The following is a 15127-nucleotide window of genomic DNA, read 5'->3' as shown; positions in this document are numbered from 1 at the left end:
AACATCTTCTGGGGACTCAAGAAAGTGTAAGGGAGGGGAGAGTCTTCCCAAAGGGTGTGTGAGCAGAGGCCTTGTGTGGAAGCGAGAGTCTGTGGAATTCTAACGTCTTCATGCCACCCCGCTTGTATCTATGAGCAGATGAGGAATGGAAAATCTAACAAAAGATTTTGTTGAAGCTCAAAATGTAATTCTTCCTGCACCCTTTCTCAGCTCCTTTTAAATAAATGCCTCATAAGCCAAGTTCCCCTGGGTAAATATTCTTCGCAAAGATTTACTGTTGACATTACAGCTAAGAGACAGCGTCTTTCTGCACTTGGAGAGAATGCCATGCAGTGTATTTCCCCCTAAATCTCCCATTATCTGTATTTCTCCAAGGAATTCAGGAGATGGAGGATACTGCCTCGTACTTTTTGAACCCTTGTTGCACCTGAAAGTGCTCAGCATGTGTATGACATTTATCAAACACTTGTCCACCATTCAATTGGGTCACAACTAGTCGCAATTCCATTTCATTGTTTCCAAACATGTTTTAATAACTGCCATTTCCTGGGGATATAGAAATAGCTAAGATGTACCTCTTACCTTCAAAGCTTAAATCAAAGATGAATAATCTTATAGTCCAATGAGGAAAGGATTATTGGCTCTAAATTAATATTTTCTGCCTTTTCCCCATGCCAAAACTGAAACCAGTCTGCAGGCACATTTTTTTTCCCCCCAAAATAAAAGAGCACAATTTAATAATAGCTGAGCAGTTGTGTTGAGGCAAAAGATTTTTTCTTAATTATTTCTCGGTAAAACCCCAGGAGGTCAAGCTTACATGTTCCTATGAGGAAAAAAGTGGGAGGGGAGGATAAGCATTCTGCCAAAGAGTGCTTCAGGAACTGCCAGCATTGGCGTTCTCCACCATCCTCCCCTCCCTGGTGCCTGGGGCACTACCTCCCACTTTCTGGAATTTATTGTGTTTTAATGTGGTTGACCTTTGCCTAATAGCTCCAGCCGTTTCCAGGAATATTTCTATCCACAGGACTAAAGGACAAATATGGTAGAAGGTGCCTAGTTGCACTTAGGTTCACTTCTTGCCACTTAATTCCAGCGTGGCCATCATTATGGCTCATTACTAAAGATGTGTATTGAACTACATGTTGAGAGCCAATATTGAAACCTTCCATCATGCCACAGTATTACTTTCCACTTAAAAAGAAATATTTCCTCCAATTCCAGATGACGCTTTTGCTCCTTTGATCTAAGAAGAGTCCCCATTTTTGCACTACATAAAGGTGGCACTTCTTTACTTTATGGAGTCTGCTTCACCTTATGAGGTCAGCCTCTCCTGTCAAGAAAAAGCAGTTTCATCTGAAGCCCTGGAGGTGAGGGGAGGAAGGCAAGGGAAGGAGCCTCTGCTTTTACTGGTTTAGAGTCAGGTAGAATGTGGCTGCCAAGCTTGTACACAGCGTCCTGCACACGGTGACAGGGAACGTGGCAGGGAGAGGGAGGGAATCCACTCTTGGTTATATGGGGCTGTGACCAACCTACCGCCCGTTATACTTGCTGTAGAAATTGTCCTTTTCTTCTTAGGCTTTCAGCAATAACTGTGTTCAAACAGTTTTACTATCTGGGAATATTACTTTGAAAAGGTCATTGAGAATAAATTGATGTTTGTTTGTTTGGAGGACAAACTGGTGCCACCTGTTAGCTCTAGTGAGAAACTACCAAAGATGTACTCATCCATTTTCCTAAGGAACATCTTAGAAATGTTTTGTCATGCTTAGCAGGGAGCCTGCTATATAATAGGCTTTTGGCAAATGTTTGCTGAATAACTGAATAAACGAGTAATGGCTCTGATGAAACTACAGCAGTGTTATGTCAAGGACAGAGATATGACGATGTAGAGTATTATTTGCAGATATGCAATTTTTCATAAGTGTAGAAATCCTCACAGCTTTATAAAGAGAAATCTAATGTCATAAACTTCCTAGTGTATGTAACAAGCAGAGCTTTTTGGGACACTTAGGTCCAAGTTCAACCCCAAAGATGATCTTGGACTACATTCTTTTGTTGGATTGTCTTTATAATACTATTACAATGCTTAAATTTTGTCTTAAGGCTGATTTGAACCCCATCATGTAGGATTTATTTGGTGAAATACAGAGGCAATTTCATTTCTGAAACAGTGTTTCATGCATTGGGCATAGTAGAGATTCAGCAAAAGTAGATTTTCTTCATCCTAAGCTTTTGACCTCAAGATGGTATTTTACAATATTAATATACTCTATTAACATAATAGCACTATGTTGAAATTGGCCTTCTTTGTGGTATATAAGAAGCTAAAATATCAGACTTTGGAGATACCTAATTTTGATGTAATGGTAGCACTCATGGCATTATCTTTATTGGTGGAGAATATCTTCTTTCACAGAGGAGATCCTAATATGATGATTCATATTTTTAAAAAAGAATTATATTTTCTGATGCCCTGAGTCATGTCCTATTTAAGAGATCCACTTTTGGGCTTCTAATGAAGCACTGATGAATTTGAAATAAAAGAATAAAGATAACTGGTACCAGGACTTTATTAGGCATTTCACTGGATACAAAGAAACTTTTTTTACGTTAAGAACACAATCTTATCAAAAAAATTCACATTTGCTAAACAGAACTGTAGGCATGTATTTTATTTACACCACATTTATTAAAGTATCAATGACCAGATCCTAAAAAGAGAAGGCACAGATCTGTCTCCCTCTGGTGAATTTCCGGTGTCTTAATGAAGGAAATGTCACCAGCTCTGCAAATTCCCATCCTTTAGAAATGAAGCAAATCAACACAAATGTGTGCAATCAGGGACCATGAGATGGAAGTGTTACATTAAGGGATGTGGATTTTCTTATCACTTATAGGAATTTCGAGAGAGGAGGTAGGTACCAAAAGTGTTCCATAACTCAGTCCACATTCAGACTACATCAAGGATTCACTGTTGAAAACAACAGTATTTGAAAACTCTATTTAGGAATTCTGACACGGTTCTGTTCTCCAAAAACTGTTCTAGAAACTGGTCTCAGATCTCACTGTTACTCTGGGGTGTCCTGGGTTTCCAATTCCTCAGAAAAAGTGCTGGTTTTTATAATTTGCTTTGGCAAGTCTGTCTGTCAGGTGCTAGCTTCATTGTCAGGGTCCATATGCTGTCCCCTGTCTGCTGCCCAACTGCCACCCAACCCCTTGAGGAGGTACTGACAGGGCTGTGTCGACACCTCAGACTCTTCTCTCTTCTGGTGGTCAAGAAAGTTCCTTTTTATGTCAATTTTCTGCAATTCCATAGATGGCCAGTTCTAATTGGATAAAAATAATTTGTGGTAAGGTGTTAATGAGGGGAGTAATGGATTCTTTTGTTACTTCTCTGAAAGAAAAAGAAATTGAATTTTAAAGGAGGTCCTGGTACTGAGTTCGAAGGTGCTTCCACTTTCTAGGGGCGTTTTTAACATGTAGGTGTGTTTTTGGTCGTCTCAATTCCTAGGAAATGTTATTTAAGGGATTAACGGGCGAGACTCTTGACTTCGCAACAGGCCGGTGAAGGGAAATTTTGAAGGTGGTGGTGTTAATCTTATAGAGGTACTTGCTTGACTGTTCCATCTACACTTCAGTTGGCCCTTCATAAAGCATCTGTGGGACTTAGCGTGGACCAACATTTTCCTTCAAGAAGGGTATTAGGACTATAGATTTCTATGAGGTATCTTAACATAGATTATGGAAAGAGGTAAGATCTCACCCCTTATAGGTAGCCCAGCTGAAAAGAGAGAGGCAGGATGGGTAGGGTTGCCAGATTAGAAAAAAATACAGGACACACCCAGTTAAATTCGAATTTCAGATAAACAGTAAATAATTTTTTGGTATAAGTCTGTCTCGTGAAATATTTGGGAAGTACTTATACTAAAAGATATTCATTGCTTACCTGAAATTCCAATTTCATGGAGCATCCTGTGTTTCACCTGGCAACCTTAAGTATAGAAAAAAAATAATTGAGGATAGAGAAAGAGGGGAAATAAGAAGATTGATTAATATTCCATAACCAGATGCCAGGCCCAAGGAAGATTCCAGAGTTTTGCTTCGAGCATGACAACCTGTGCACACTCTCAAATTAGTCATGAGTTTTCTATAGCTGGATTCCATGGAAGCAGATAACAAAAGTTTGAAAGAGTGTTGCACGCTTAGTTTTTGAGAAGGGAACCAGATTGGGACCACCTAATCTTGATGGGTCTTTAGTGACTCTTACAGAGCCAAGGCAGTTCATGTTGCTTGAGAAGATGCAACTTTCAAAGAGTAATGGTTTGGAGAAACAATCTTTCATGGAAAACTTATCCTTACAAGCAAAATAGGTTCCATGTTTGGAAGAACAGCTTTAGAAATACGCTGGTTCTGTTGCTGATGGAAATGAATGTGAATTTAGTCTCTGCATGATAATGAAGTTAATAAATTAACTGACATTTGGAACTTTTGAGAAGCATCAGATGCTCCACAGCTGAACTATTTGTTCATAGGAACTCAGATAAATCCTTAAGCACATTCCTCATATGACTTTTTTAAAGCTCATCATTAACGAAAACATAATTTCTCTTTAAATTTTAATCCCAAATTGCAGCAACAACAAAAAATGGCAATGAATTAAGGCTGGTCATAATGTGCCCTTTTTCTTTAGGATAAGTTTGATTTTTGATAGCATACAATATGCTAACTGACACACACGTCACATGGAAGCACATAGTTTTGACTCATACAAGTACACATGTAGAACTGATGCCTGCAAAATAGTGTCACGAATGAAATAAAAATTACACAATTTTCAACAGATTCAATCAACACGTTTTACAAATTCTACCGAATATTTTATCGTTGTCATACGGAAAACAAACAATTTAGAGCATCATTTAAAACTGAATGTAACACAGGAGCCACCAATAAGTTATGGCAAATATAGCATTTACACCATTGTGTCACAGAAATCTAGTTGAAAAGACTAAAGTGCTGTAAAATAAAACACTTTTAAAACCTTGTATAGCATATCCTGAGGGACACTGTGCATTATTTTCTGCTAGCAATTCAAAATGCGAGCACTCTACCTATGGAGCTCTCATTTGGATGAGCAACCAAAGGTTAGAAAATTGTGTCATCGAAACTGTAAAACTGTAGAACTGAAAAACTCAGGAAACATTTCCTGAGACTTTCAATTTCCAGTCTGGAATCCTAACAGGGGAGAACCTGAACAGGGAAACTTGGCTAAAATATGTAAGAACCTCAATGAAATAAAAACAACTTTAAGTGAAGATGCGTATTTGCTTGTAATTTATGTTCAAATCCATCTTCAATTCTCCAGCTTGAAGTGTAATTGACAATGTAGTTAGACCATTACTGCTAGGTGTTTCTTACTTATGATGGTTTCATTTTTCATTGGTTTTCTGGGGGTTTTTCTTCTCTTAAATATTTAAATATTTGAATTACGTTTATGCGTACTAATGTAGGAGATATTGATTGTAAGAGTTAAAATGACAATAGAATCAGATTGATTGCTTAGAGTGCAGTTTCAACTTGAATAATGTGTATGTGTGTGAGATGTGCATGCTGCGTGTGTGTGTATATGTGTGTGTGTTTGCATGTGTGTACAGACACAGGCACATGCATGCAAACACTTTATGCTCTAATACATTCATAGTAGGTGGCCCTCCATGAAAAGTGACTTATCCCAGTATGGCTGAAAGTGAATATTGAGGTCATCATATAGAATATCCTAAGGCTTTTAAAAGATGCCTCCTCATTCTCTGCATTCACATGATTGTGTTGTAATAAGGGAGACATAAATGATAATGGCAGGAGTCTTCACCATATTAGTCCTTCAAAATTGCAGACAGGAAAGGAAACCAAGAAATGATACTCTTTGCGTATTTTCCCTCCTTCAACCCACTTCTTTGATTTCCTGCTGTAGATTGGGTAAAAGTTAGATTTTGTTTCTGTTTTTTGCCTTATAAGACTTGTTGTGTAAAGTCTTGAGAAACAAGCAAAAGAAAAAGTGCACCAAGATGTGTCTCCTACCATCTTGGGGCCTATGTGTAGCCCTTGTGCTCCTGGCTTTCTGGAAAGACAATGCCCAGCTAAGACAAAGGAGCATAGGCTCAGGGTAAGCTCTGATTGCATATCACAGTCCTCACCCCCATCGCTTTATGTAAAGTCCACAGCCTGTTCCCTAAGTGTGCTTCAGGGCAGGGCCAATGGACAGGAGACAGCCGATGGCACCTTCTCTTCATTCGTCTTTCAAAGGAATCCCTCTTAGTGAACTCTCCCTCCAGCTGGAGGACCCATGGTTCACTTCCGCCTGATCCCTCCTCTAGAAATTAAGGCAAATCCATTTACTCTCAGTGCCTGCTACATAGGTACTGCATGTCCACATGAAAACCACAACATTGGCTCAAAAGTATCTTCTGTCAACAAGGTTTCTATGTGCATATAATTAACAGCAATTAAAAGCTTTCTCCAGTTAAGAAACTGCACAATTAGTCTAATGCTTCAGCGTGTTTGTTTTTTCCAGCACCCAAATGACAAGGCTAATTCTAAGCAAATATTATAAGAAAGCATCTAAGTTCAAGAAAATACAACATAGTTACCTCTATATTTAATTCACTTTTCATTAATATGTTCAACGATCTGTTGTCTGTCATATTTATAAGTTAAATCCTTGTATCACTGCAAGTGTGCTTGGCTAAAGATCCTCCTGAAGGATGAATAATGAATAGTCAGAGAGATAATCTGCCCAAAAAGCAAATTTACAGGACATAAATTTCAATAATCCATAGTCTTTTAAAAAGGATTCATATTCAATGGCACATAAAGAGCACAGGAAAGAGATAGAAAGACAAGAAAATTGCAAGAGGAGAGAAAGCAGAAAGAAACCTATACTTGTAAATAATTAATTCCAAAGCTACAGTATTTTTACAAAAATATTTTGGTCAGCTACTCTACTTTCAAAGGTCTTATAACTCTTTTTTATACATTGTTAAGAGTTTCAGTCTTAAAATTAAATTGTTTAATATTATCAATGTTTTTACTTGAAAAGAAGAATTGTGACTGTGTTTGTCCAGGTCTGTGTGTGGTTGTGTGTATTTGTGTCTGTCTGCCTGCAGGAGTGGGCATACATTGGTATATTGTGTGTGGCGAGACATCTACACACAACTGGAATGTAGAACATATCTTTTGCATGTGTGTGCAAGATACTTGATCTACCAAGCATACCTATACACGTTCCATAAACATTCTCTTCAGTATAAACAATTTCTATCCTCTCCCTGCAGTTGCTAATAAACACTATTTTCTGATAATGAGTATTATAATCCTGTAATCAACTCTGATTATTTATAATCTTGACATACATAATCTTGGAATCAACTCCGTTACCGAGGTCTAAGAAATCAAATCACATGTCTTACATTTAAATTAATTAAAAGCTGAGGCCATGCTTTTATTTCTCTATGGCCCCACTTTACACGGACTGTATTTTCTCAGGAAACTATTAAGGTGTGATTATTTCTAAACATGAAGATAAAATAATTCATAATTGTAGGAATTTCAGCAAATTTTGTAGATTTTTTTAAGTGCCTCAGAATATTCCTGTGAGGCATGTAGATAAGGGTTATTGTGCTCTTTTAAGATTATTTCAGAGTTGTTTAATATCACAAAGGTGACAAGGAGGAAGCAATGCTCAAAGTTGTGTTATCATTTTTCTTCCCTGTAGACCTGGGCTGTCAAATCTTGGCCAAAAAACTTCCTATGACACTTTTGCCCTGCCTAAATCTCGACCCTAGTGTAGGATGGAACCCAGAAGTGATGAGTCAGTGCTGATTTTCAGTAAATCTGCCCAAATCACATGTATTTAAGAATCTCCTAAAGATTCACGGATCCTTGAGATTTTATGGACATAATTTCAAAAAGATTGCTCTAACTCTTTCTGCCACCCTTCCTCCTTCCTCAACTTCAAGTAAAAAACTAGAATCAAAGCTTCTTGAAATATGTTCCTCCAAATCTGAGATTTTGAATTACATATTAGGAAATTCCACTTTGGTAGGAAAGCTTGCACAATCTTTCATTGCTTTCTCTTCTGCTTTTCTTTTAATCAGGAAAATTGTTAGGAGAGCTTTTCTAAGAGTTCTTTTCAGAGTTTTCTGATTTTAACACATGTGATAATTACTCATTTACTGAGCATTTTCAGGGTAACATTATTTCAGAGATTCCTGAATTAAAATGGCATCTATCCCCCCCGCCCCCACCATTTTTCACTATGGAGTTGGCACTAATAGTTCTTCAAAAGAAATTTTTACTCTATATTTATAGCTGCCTTAAATAGAAATACCATGAAACACTATTATTTTCATATAACACAAAAATCACTGATTATAGCCTCCAATATTACTGATGCAGGGAAACTGATTTGATGCGTATTTTCTATGACCAAAAGTTAGCAATGATTACCCAATTGCGGATGACTACAGACTATTATACCAAGTCCCACAAAACAGATAAATTTCAGTACAACAATGAAATACATGTTATGTTGGGCATTCAATTGTTTTGAGTCCCATACAGCATCTGATTAAAAAGAGCGAGCGAGAGAGGGAACGGAAAGTTCAGGTTAGAGGGTAAAGACAGTAGAGGAGTCCTAGGTTGAAATCAGAAACGCAATCAACAAAACACTCATCAGTTATATGTTACAAAGACTAATTTTGGAAAACAAAATTCACCAGTCTTTTTTTATCCCTAACACTAGAAGTAGAGTTTACTCATCAAATGGGAAATGAAGTATTTATACTAATGCAGACTATGATAACAATCACTGAAGAAATGGTTTCCCCTTTTTCCCACCCACTACAAGCCCTAATACCCTCAGAGACTCAGTGGAATAGGAAAATCAGAGTGTTTATAGATAATATGCCTAATACGATGAGTCTTCTTTGTCTTATTCATGAACACTCCAAATGGTGCTATCAAGTGTTGGCTTCTCCTTCATCAAAGACATAGTTGAGCTTTATGACGGTGCTGATGAAATCACCAAGTTCTACAAAATCGGCAGTGACAATATTGATGCCACTCTCTCCTGGCTTCTGTGTGCGGACCCACTGCATCATGGCAGGAAGAGCCCTGAGAAAGGAAAGAAAAAGAGAAGTCACAGAAGGTAAGATATTATTTTTCAAGCTCAGGCTTCCCATTAGTTTTCCACCTTACTAAAATAAATGTCCCAATTATAGGTACAGAATGGAGAAAAAAATGCTAAATGGACAATGGTAAATTCTTAACCTCTGAAGAGATGTTGCAGGAGAAATATTCACTATATTGGTCTATAATGGACTCTGCAGCTTTGGAGATCTCAGATGCTATGAGAGTTCATAGTGAAGCTTCTCCACTAAGAAAACAACATCCTTGCACTTATATTCTGGTTTAGCACGATACAACTGCAAAACTTGCAAAGCTATGGGGCGGTAAGATCATAGATGAATACAGGCACTTAGCCAACATTTATTATGAACCCACTATTTTCAGGAAATGTACTAGATATTGTAAATAGACATAACAGCAAAAATCCCTGTATTCAAAGAGTTCACCATTTGGTGGCGGGCAGGTGGACAAGAAGAAAATTTTAATATAGTACAACCATGGCTCATCCCTTTAAACACGTTTACTTAGCACCTTTTATATCCCAGTCACCATTAAATGCACTTGGAAAACTTGAGTGAGCAAAACAGATAAAAGTATCCACCCTTGTGGAGCTTACACTCAAGGAAGGAGAGACAGACATTAAATAATAATCATAAGTAAATGATATCATTTGAAAAGAGGGAATAAGTGCTATAAAAATGGAGCAAAATAAGGAGGATAAGGAGGGTGCGGGTGGAGAGGAGTGGTGCAAATTGCAACTTATAGGGTGGTTTCATTGATAAGGGTACATTTGTGCAAAGGTTTGAGGGAGACAAGGAAGTGAGTCATGTGGATATCTGGGGAAAGCATTTCAGCTACTGCCAGGACCCTAAAGGGGTAGCATGCCTAAGCTTGGAAAAAGAAAGGGGAGGGTAGTAAGAGATGAAGTGAGAGGGATAATGAGGAAAGAGGGGAAGATCCTATAGAGCATTATAAGGGCTTTGAGGTTTAGTCCGAGTGAAATGGGGAGTATTTGGAAGATCTTGAGAAGAAGTGTGGTGTGATCCAACTTTCATTACAACAGATGATTCATTACCATGAGAGCACAGAGGAGAGTCACTTAGCCTAGCCTGTGAAGTCAAGAAAAAGTTATCAGAAGAATGCTCCCTGAATGTTGAGGGATTAGGAAGGTTTAGCTGAGTAAAGGTGGGAATGGAGGATGGAGGATGTGTAATGCATTTTCAGGCAGAGGAAATAGCATTTCTTCATTCATTGACAGAACTATGGTGTGTGTTTGTGAGTAGGGGATGCAAACAGACAGATACAGGTGACGTTAATAATGATGCAGTATCCTGTGACAGCACATTGGAGTGAAATCGACTATGACTCAAGAGGGCAGGAAAGGAGGTTTCCACGAGAAAGAGATAAACAAACTGAGGCCTGAGAGATGATATTGTAATAACAAAGAAAGTGTGAGGGAACACATGTGGACATTCAATTCCTGGATGAAATGGAGAAGGAAGGAAAAGAGAGACAGAAGGGGAGAGAGGAAAGAGAATGATGCAGTTAAGAATCTCAAAGAAGTTATATCAAAAAATTTAAGGAAATCTTAAAAATGTTGGAGAGATAAGAAGGAAACAGGTGATAGAAGGCCTTCAGAAATGTAGAACAACTGAGAGCTGTTGACAAGGAAAGAATATAATTGGATCTGTGATTTGGAGAGATTAATTTGCCTTCAGGGCAGACAAGTGAATGGGAGAGAGCTAGACTCGGGGCAGGAATAGTAACTGGGGAGCTGTGGAAATAATCCAGGCCAGAGATGGTGGTAGCTTACATGGCAGTAGCAGCAACAGATGTATTTAAGGAAGTGAGTTGATAAAATGTCATCTGATTAGTATGGGATTGGGACAATGCCCCGTACTTCATAGGGTTTCCATGGCCAATATTTTTGGAAGTGGGTGGTCAGGTCCTTCTTCCTAGTTTATCTTAGTCTGGAAGCTCTGACGAAACCTGTCCACCATGGGTGACCCTGCTGGTATTTAAAATACCAGTGACATAGCTTTCAACAACACAGCAACATGTAGCCACCACAGTATGACAACTGGCAGTTGGGTGGTGTGGTTCCCTGACCCGGAAGTGAACCAAGGCTGCAGCAGTAAGAACACCCAATCTTAACCACTAGACCACCAGGGCTGGCTTGGTAGTTAAGTACAAGTCTGACATTCAAGACACAGAGCTGGTCAAGAGCCATCACAGAGAGAAAATAGTAAGAGCTACGAGGGAAGATAAGATTACCTGGGGAGATTTGGTAGAGGAGGAGAGAGGAGAAGATTTAAAGATCAGCAGCATTTAACGGATGGGCAGAAAAGTTGATTCAATAAAAGACAAAGAGAAGTAGGCATAGAAGTAGGAGGAAAATAGGGAGCATATAGCATCATAAAAATCAAGGAAAAAAGGGAGCCATGCTCTTTTGTGTCCATGAGGTTAAAGCACGGAATGTAGTACCTGTTCATGTCTCCAGATCTCAGAAAGTACAGTCTAAGCAAACCCAATCCATCCAGGAAAAACTGGGTCAACTGCCTTGGATGACGTTAATCCTGTGGGTAATCCCTTAAAAATTCTGATGCATGCCTTTCAGCATATCCATTTTTCTGTTAGACACAGATAGAGGAGGATCCAATTGCTTCCAAAAGAGCGTAACATGGATCTAAAAGACCCAACGCCTTCTGAAAATAGACTGGCAGGTGGAGAAATCTGGCCCTCACAGCAACAGTTTCAGAAGAGAATTCTATCTTAAAATGAAAAATCTGGATCCTTAGAGCACAGACACAAGTGTGCTCAAGTTCATTAGAAAGACAGACGCGGCTGCAATGTGTGTGCAGCCACTCAGGTTTGAATTCCATTACTTTCTCTTCCGTACTTGCTAGAGCAGATGATATATCTCTGTTGTGAAGGCAGCATCACCTTGGCCTTCTAGAAAAGGCGGACACACTTTGGAAAGGGAATTACAACTAGTGCATTTCCTGGGAAGGATGGCTGTTCAACAGATATCTTCACCTTGAGAGGTGAGAGATTGGGTGCGTGAGAGGGATACTGATTCTGTATGAACCTGCTTCACTAGAACCCAGGGGTACTAGGCCATGTGAGGATCCTGTGCAACCAAATTCCCATCTTAGAACCACGCGCATCACAGAAACAGCTCCTCGGCTGCCCTCTACGACTCTAAGATCAAAATTCCTGGGCCTGAATTTAGAACAATTAATTGTTATCCCCTCGGAAAGATGTTATCAAAACACAAGAGTGGTCTTCCTCTGTTTCTCTATAAAATCGATTGTTTTGAGGATTGATGAAACATTCTTTGGAATAACGTAATCTTCAGATGAAATAGGAGTGTTACATTTAAAATACCATTTCTCTGAGTCATGGGAACACTTTTATTTTTCTGTTCAGGTATACATTCCTAAAGTCAATATGACAAAACAAGCAATAACGCCAAGTCGAATCTCAAATCCTCCAACAGTCTTAAATAGAATTAGGTTAAACAAAAAGATTCAGTATATTGGATTAAAACTAGCAAATGCTGCTGAAGTTAAAATAATTATTTACAGCAGCACTAGCATCCTTATTTCACTACTGCTTCCCTATGAAGCCTTTTAAAATATTTTTTTCCTACTCCCCCTTCTCCTCTATGGAATTTTAATACTACAGATCAGCTGTGTATCTGCTTATGTACTGTTTGTATATCTGTGCTGTATACATAAAAAGAGCCAATTTTTTATTTGCCCTCTCAAGAACCAATTTTTGCCCCCTTGGGGGCAACATGGACCTAAGAATGCATGATTTGCAGCTAATTGGCAAGTTCCGATTATACTTAGTATTGGACGGATAATTACAGCTAATTGAAAAGCCTACTCTGGTGGTAATAATTGGCTCAACATAACAATTTTCTTGGTATAAGATAAAGTGGTTAAAATCTGATTTTTCTGAAATCACCCATTCGTTCATTCAACAAAGATGCACTGTGCACCTGTGGAGGGCAGTGTTCTGGTTGTAGCTCCCAGAGCCCTCCTGGGCTTCAGACCTTCCTCAGCAACTTGGAGATGTTGCCACAGTCTTGCCCCCTACACTCCCTTTTGTGCCTTTTCTACACTACAGTCAGACAATCTTTCTCCCATCCGAGCGCATTATTCCACTGCATGAACAATCGCACAGTCTTCTTTCACTTGCGAAACACACCCAGCTCCTTAGCAGTGTGGATGCATCCCTCGCACCATTTGCCACGCACATCCCGCTTCAGGCTTTTTTGTTGTTACTTCTTACTTGCTAATTTTTTCTCCAGTAATACTGAAATGCTTGTATTTTCCCCCAAACACACCCTGTGGTTTCATGCCTCGGCATTCTTTCAGGCCTTTCCTCTATGTAAAATATCATTCCTTCTTCCAGTACCCTTCTTGGTCTGACTAATTTTTGCTCACCCCTCAAGATTTGGCCCAGGCATTATCTCAATCTCTCCCATGCAAATCTGGGTAAAGATTTTTACTCCTTAGGCTTTATATTGACTCCTTTTATGTACTCCTTAGGCTTTATACTCCTTAAGCGTAGTTCTGTGGTTATACATTGCACATAGAATTGAAATTCATTTCATTTCCACGCCTATTTCTATCAGTGCCTGTGCTTTTTTTTTTTTTTTTTTTGTGAGGAAGATTGGCCCTAAGCTAACATCTGTTGCCAATCTTCCTCTTTTTGCTTGAGGAAGATTGTTGCTGAGCTAACATCTGTGCCAATCGTCCTCCATTTTCCATGTGGGATGCCACCACAGCATGGCTTGATGAACAATGCATAGGTCTGCACCCAGGATCTGAACCCTTGGACCCCAGGCCACCAAAGCAGAGTGTGCAAACTTAACCACTACACCACTGGGCTGGCCCTCCACACATTTTTTAGTAAACAAAAATCGTATCATAGTCAACAATATACCCCCTGTACCTACCACAATCCCTGGAACTCAAAAGGAAAACAACACATTTGTTGAACTCAAATGTTGAACTGGAAATCCTGGTCTCAGATTTCTCAAAGTCTAACAACCAAAATGGATGTGAACTAATCATGACAATATAACATGGTACAACAGTTGTGAGCATAGGATTTCATGGGAGCATAGCAGATGAAATAATTTATTTCATTTAGGAGAAATTAAGGAGGAATTTAAGGAACACATCACAAAACAGGTGACATTTGAGCTTGTCATGACTCTTTAGATAAAGAGGAAGGAAGACATTCCAAGAAAAGAGAACAGCACGTGCAAAAGCATATGGACTGTATTGTAGATCTCCAGAACTTACTCATCTTGCATAACTGAAACTTTGTACCTTTTAACCATTACCTCTCCATTTCTCCCTCCCCCTCAGCCCTTGGAAACCACCATTCTATCCTCTGCTTTTCTGAGTGTGACTATTTTCAATTCCACATATAAGTGAGGTCATACAGTATTTGTCTTTCAGTGTCTGGCTTATTTCACTTAGCATAATGCCCTCCTAACAATACCGTACCGTATGCCAAAATTTGCTAAGAGGGCAGATCTCATGTTAAGTGTTTTTATCACACACACATAAAAAAATAATAAAGGAGGTGGAGGAAACTTTGGGAGGTGATTGATATGGTGGTGATGATGGTTTCACAGGTATATACTTATCCCCAAACTCATCCAGTTGTATATATTAAATATGTACAGCTTTTTATATGTCAATCATACCTCAATAAAGTGGTTAAAAAAAAAGCATATGTGCGTGAAAGAGATGATGTGATTAGGAAGGACAGGTGACCAGAGAGTAGGGGCCATGGAGGTGTGGGGACAGTAGGAGGACTGAGTGGAGGAGGGGAGGAACAGGAAGGTACTCTGGGGCAGATTGTTGGGGCCTCCTTTGACAGCTTGTGGAGTCTGAGCATCACTCTAGACGCATTC

General features: G+C 39.0%; 1 protein-coding gene across 1 annotated transcript in view; it reads right to left on the bottom strand.

Annotated features, from left to right (window-relative positions):
- Positions 1–2552: 2552 nt before the first annotated feature.
- PLCXD3 (phosphatidylinositol specific phospholipase C X domain containing 3) overlaps positions 2553–15127 on the bottom strand; it is a 168421-nt gene continuing 155846 nt past the window's right edge. The window contains exon 3 of the mRNA XM_070587662.1: positions 2553–9171. Within this exon, the coding sequence (XP_070443763.1) occupies positions 9018–9171 (154 nt within the window). The 3' untranslated portion in view covers positions 2553–9017. The remainder of the gene's footprint in view (positions 9172–15127) is intronic.

Source organism: Equus przewalskii, chromosome 20, assembly GCF_037783145.1.
Source record: "Equus przewalskii isolate Varuska chromosome 20, EquPr2, whole genome shotgun sequence".
NCBI classification, from domain to species: domain Eukaryota; kingdom Metazoa; phylum Chordata; class Mammalia; order Perissodactyla; family Equidae; genus Equus; species Equus przewalskii.
The sequence above is the reverse complement of the archived record's forward strand: the minus strand, read 5'-3'. Positions and strand labels throughout refer to the sequence as shown.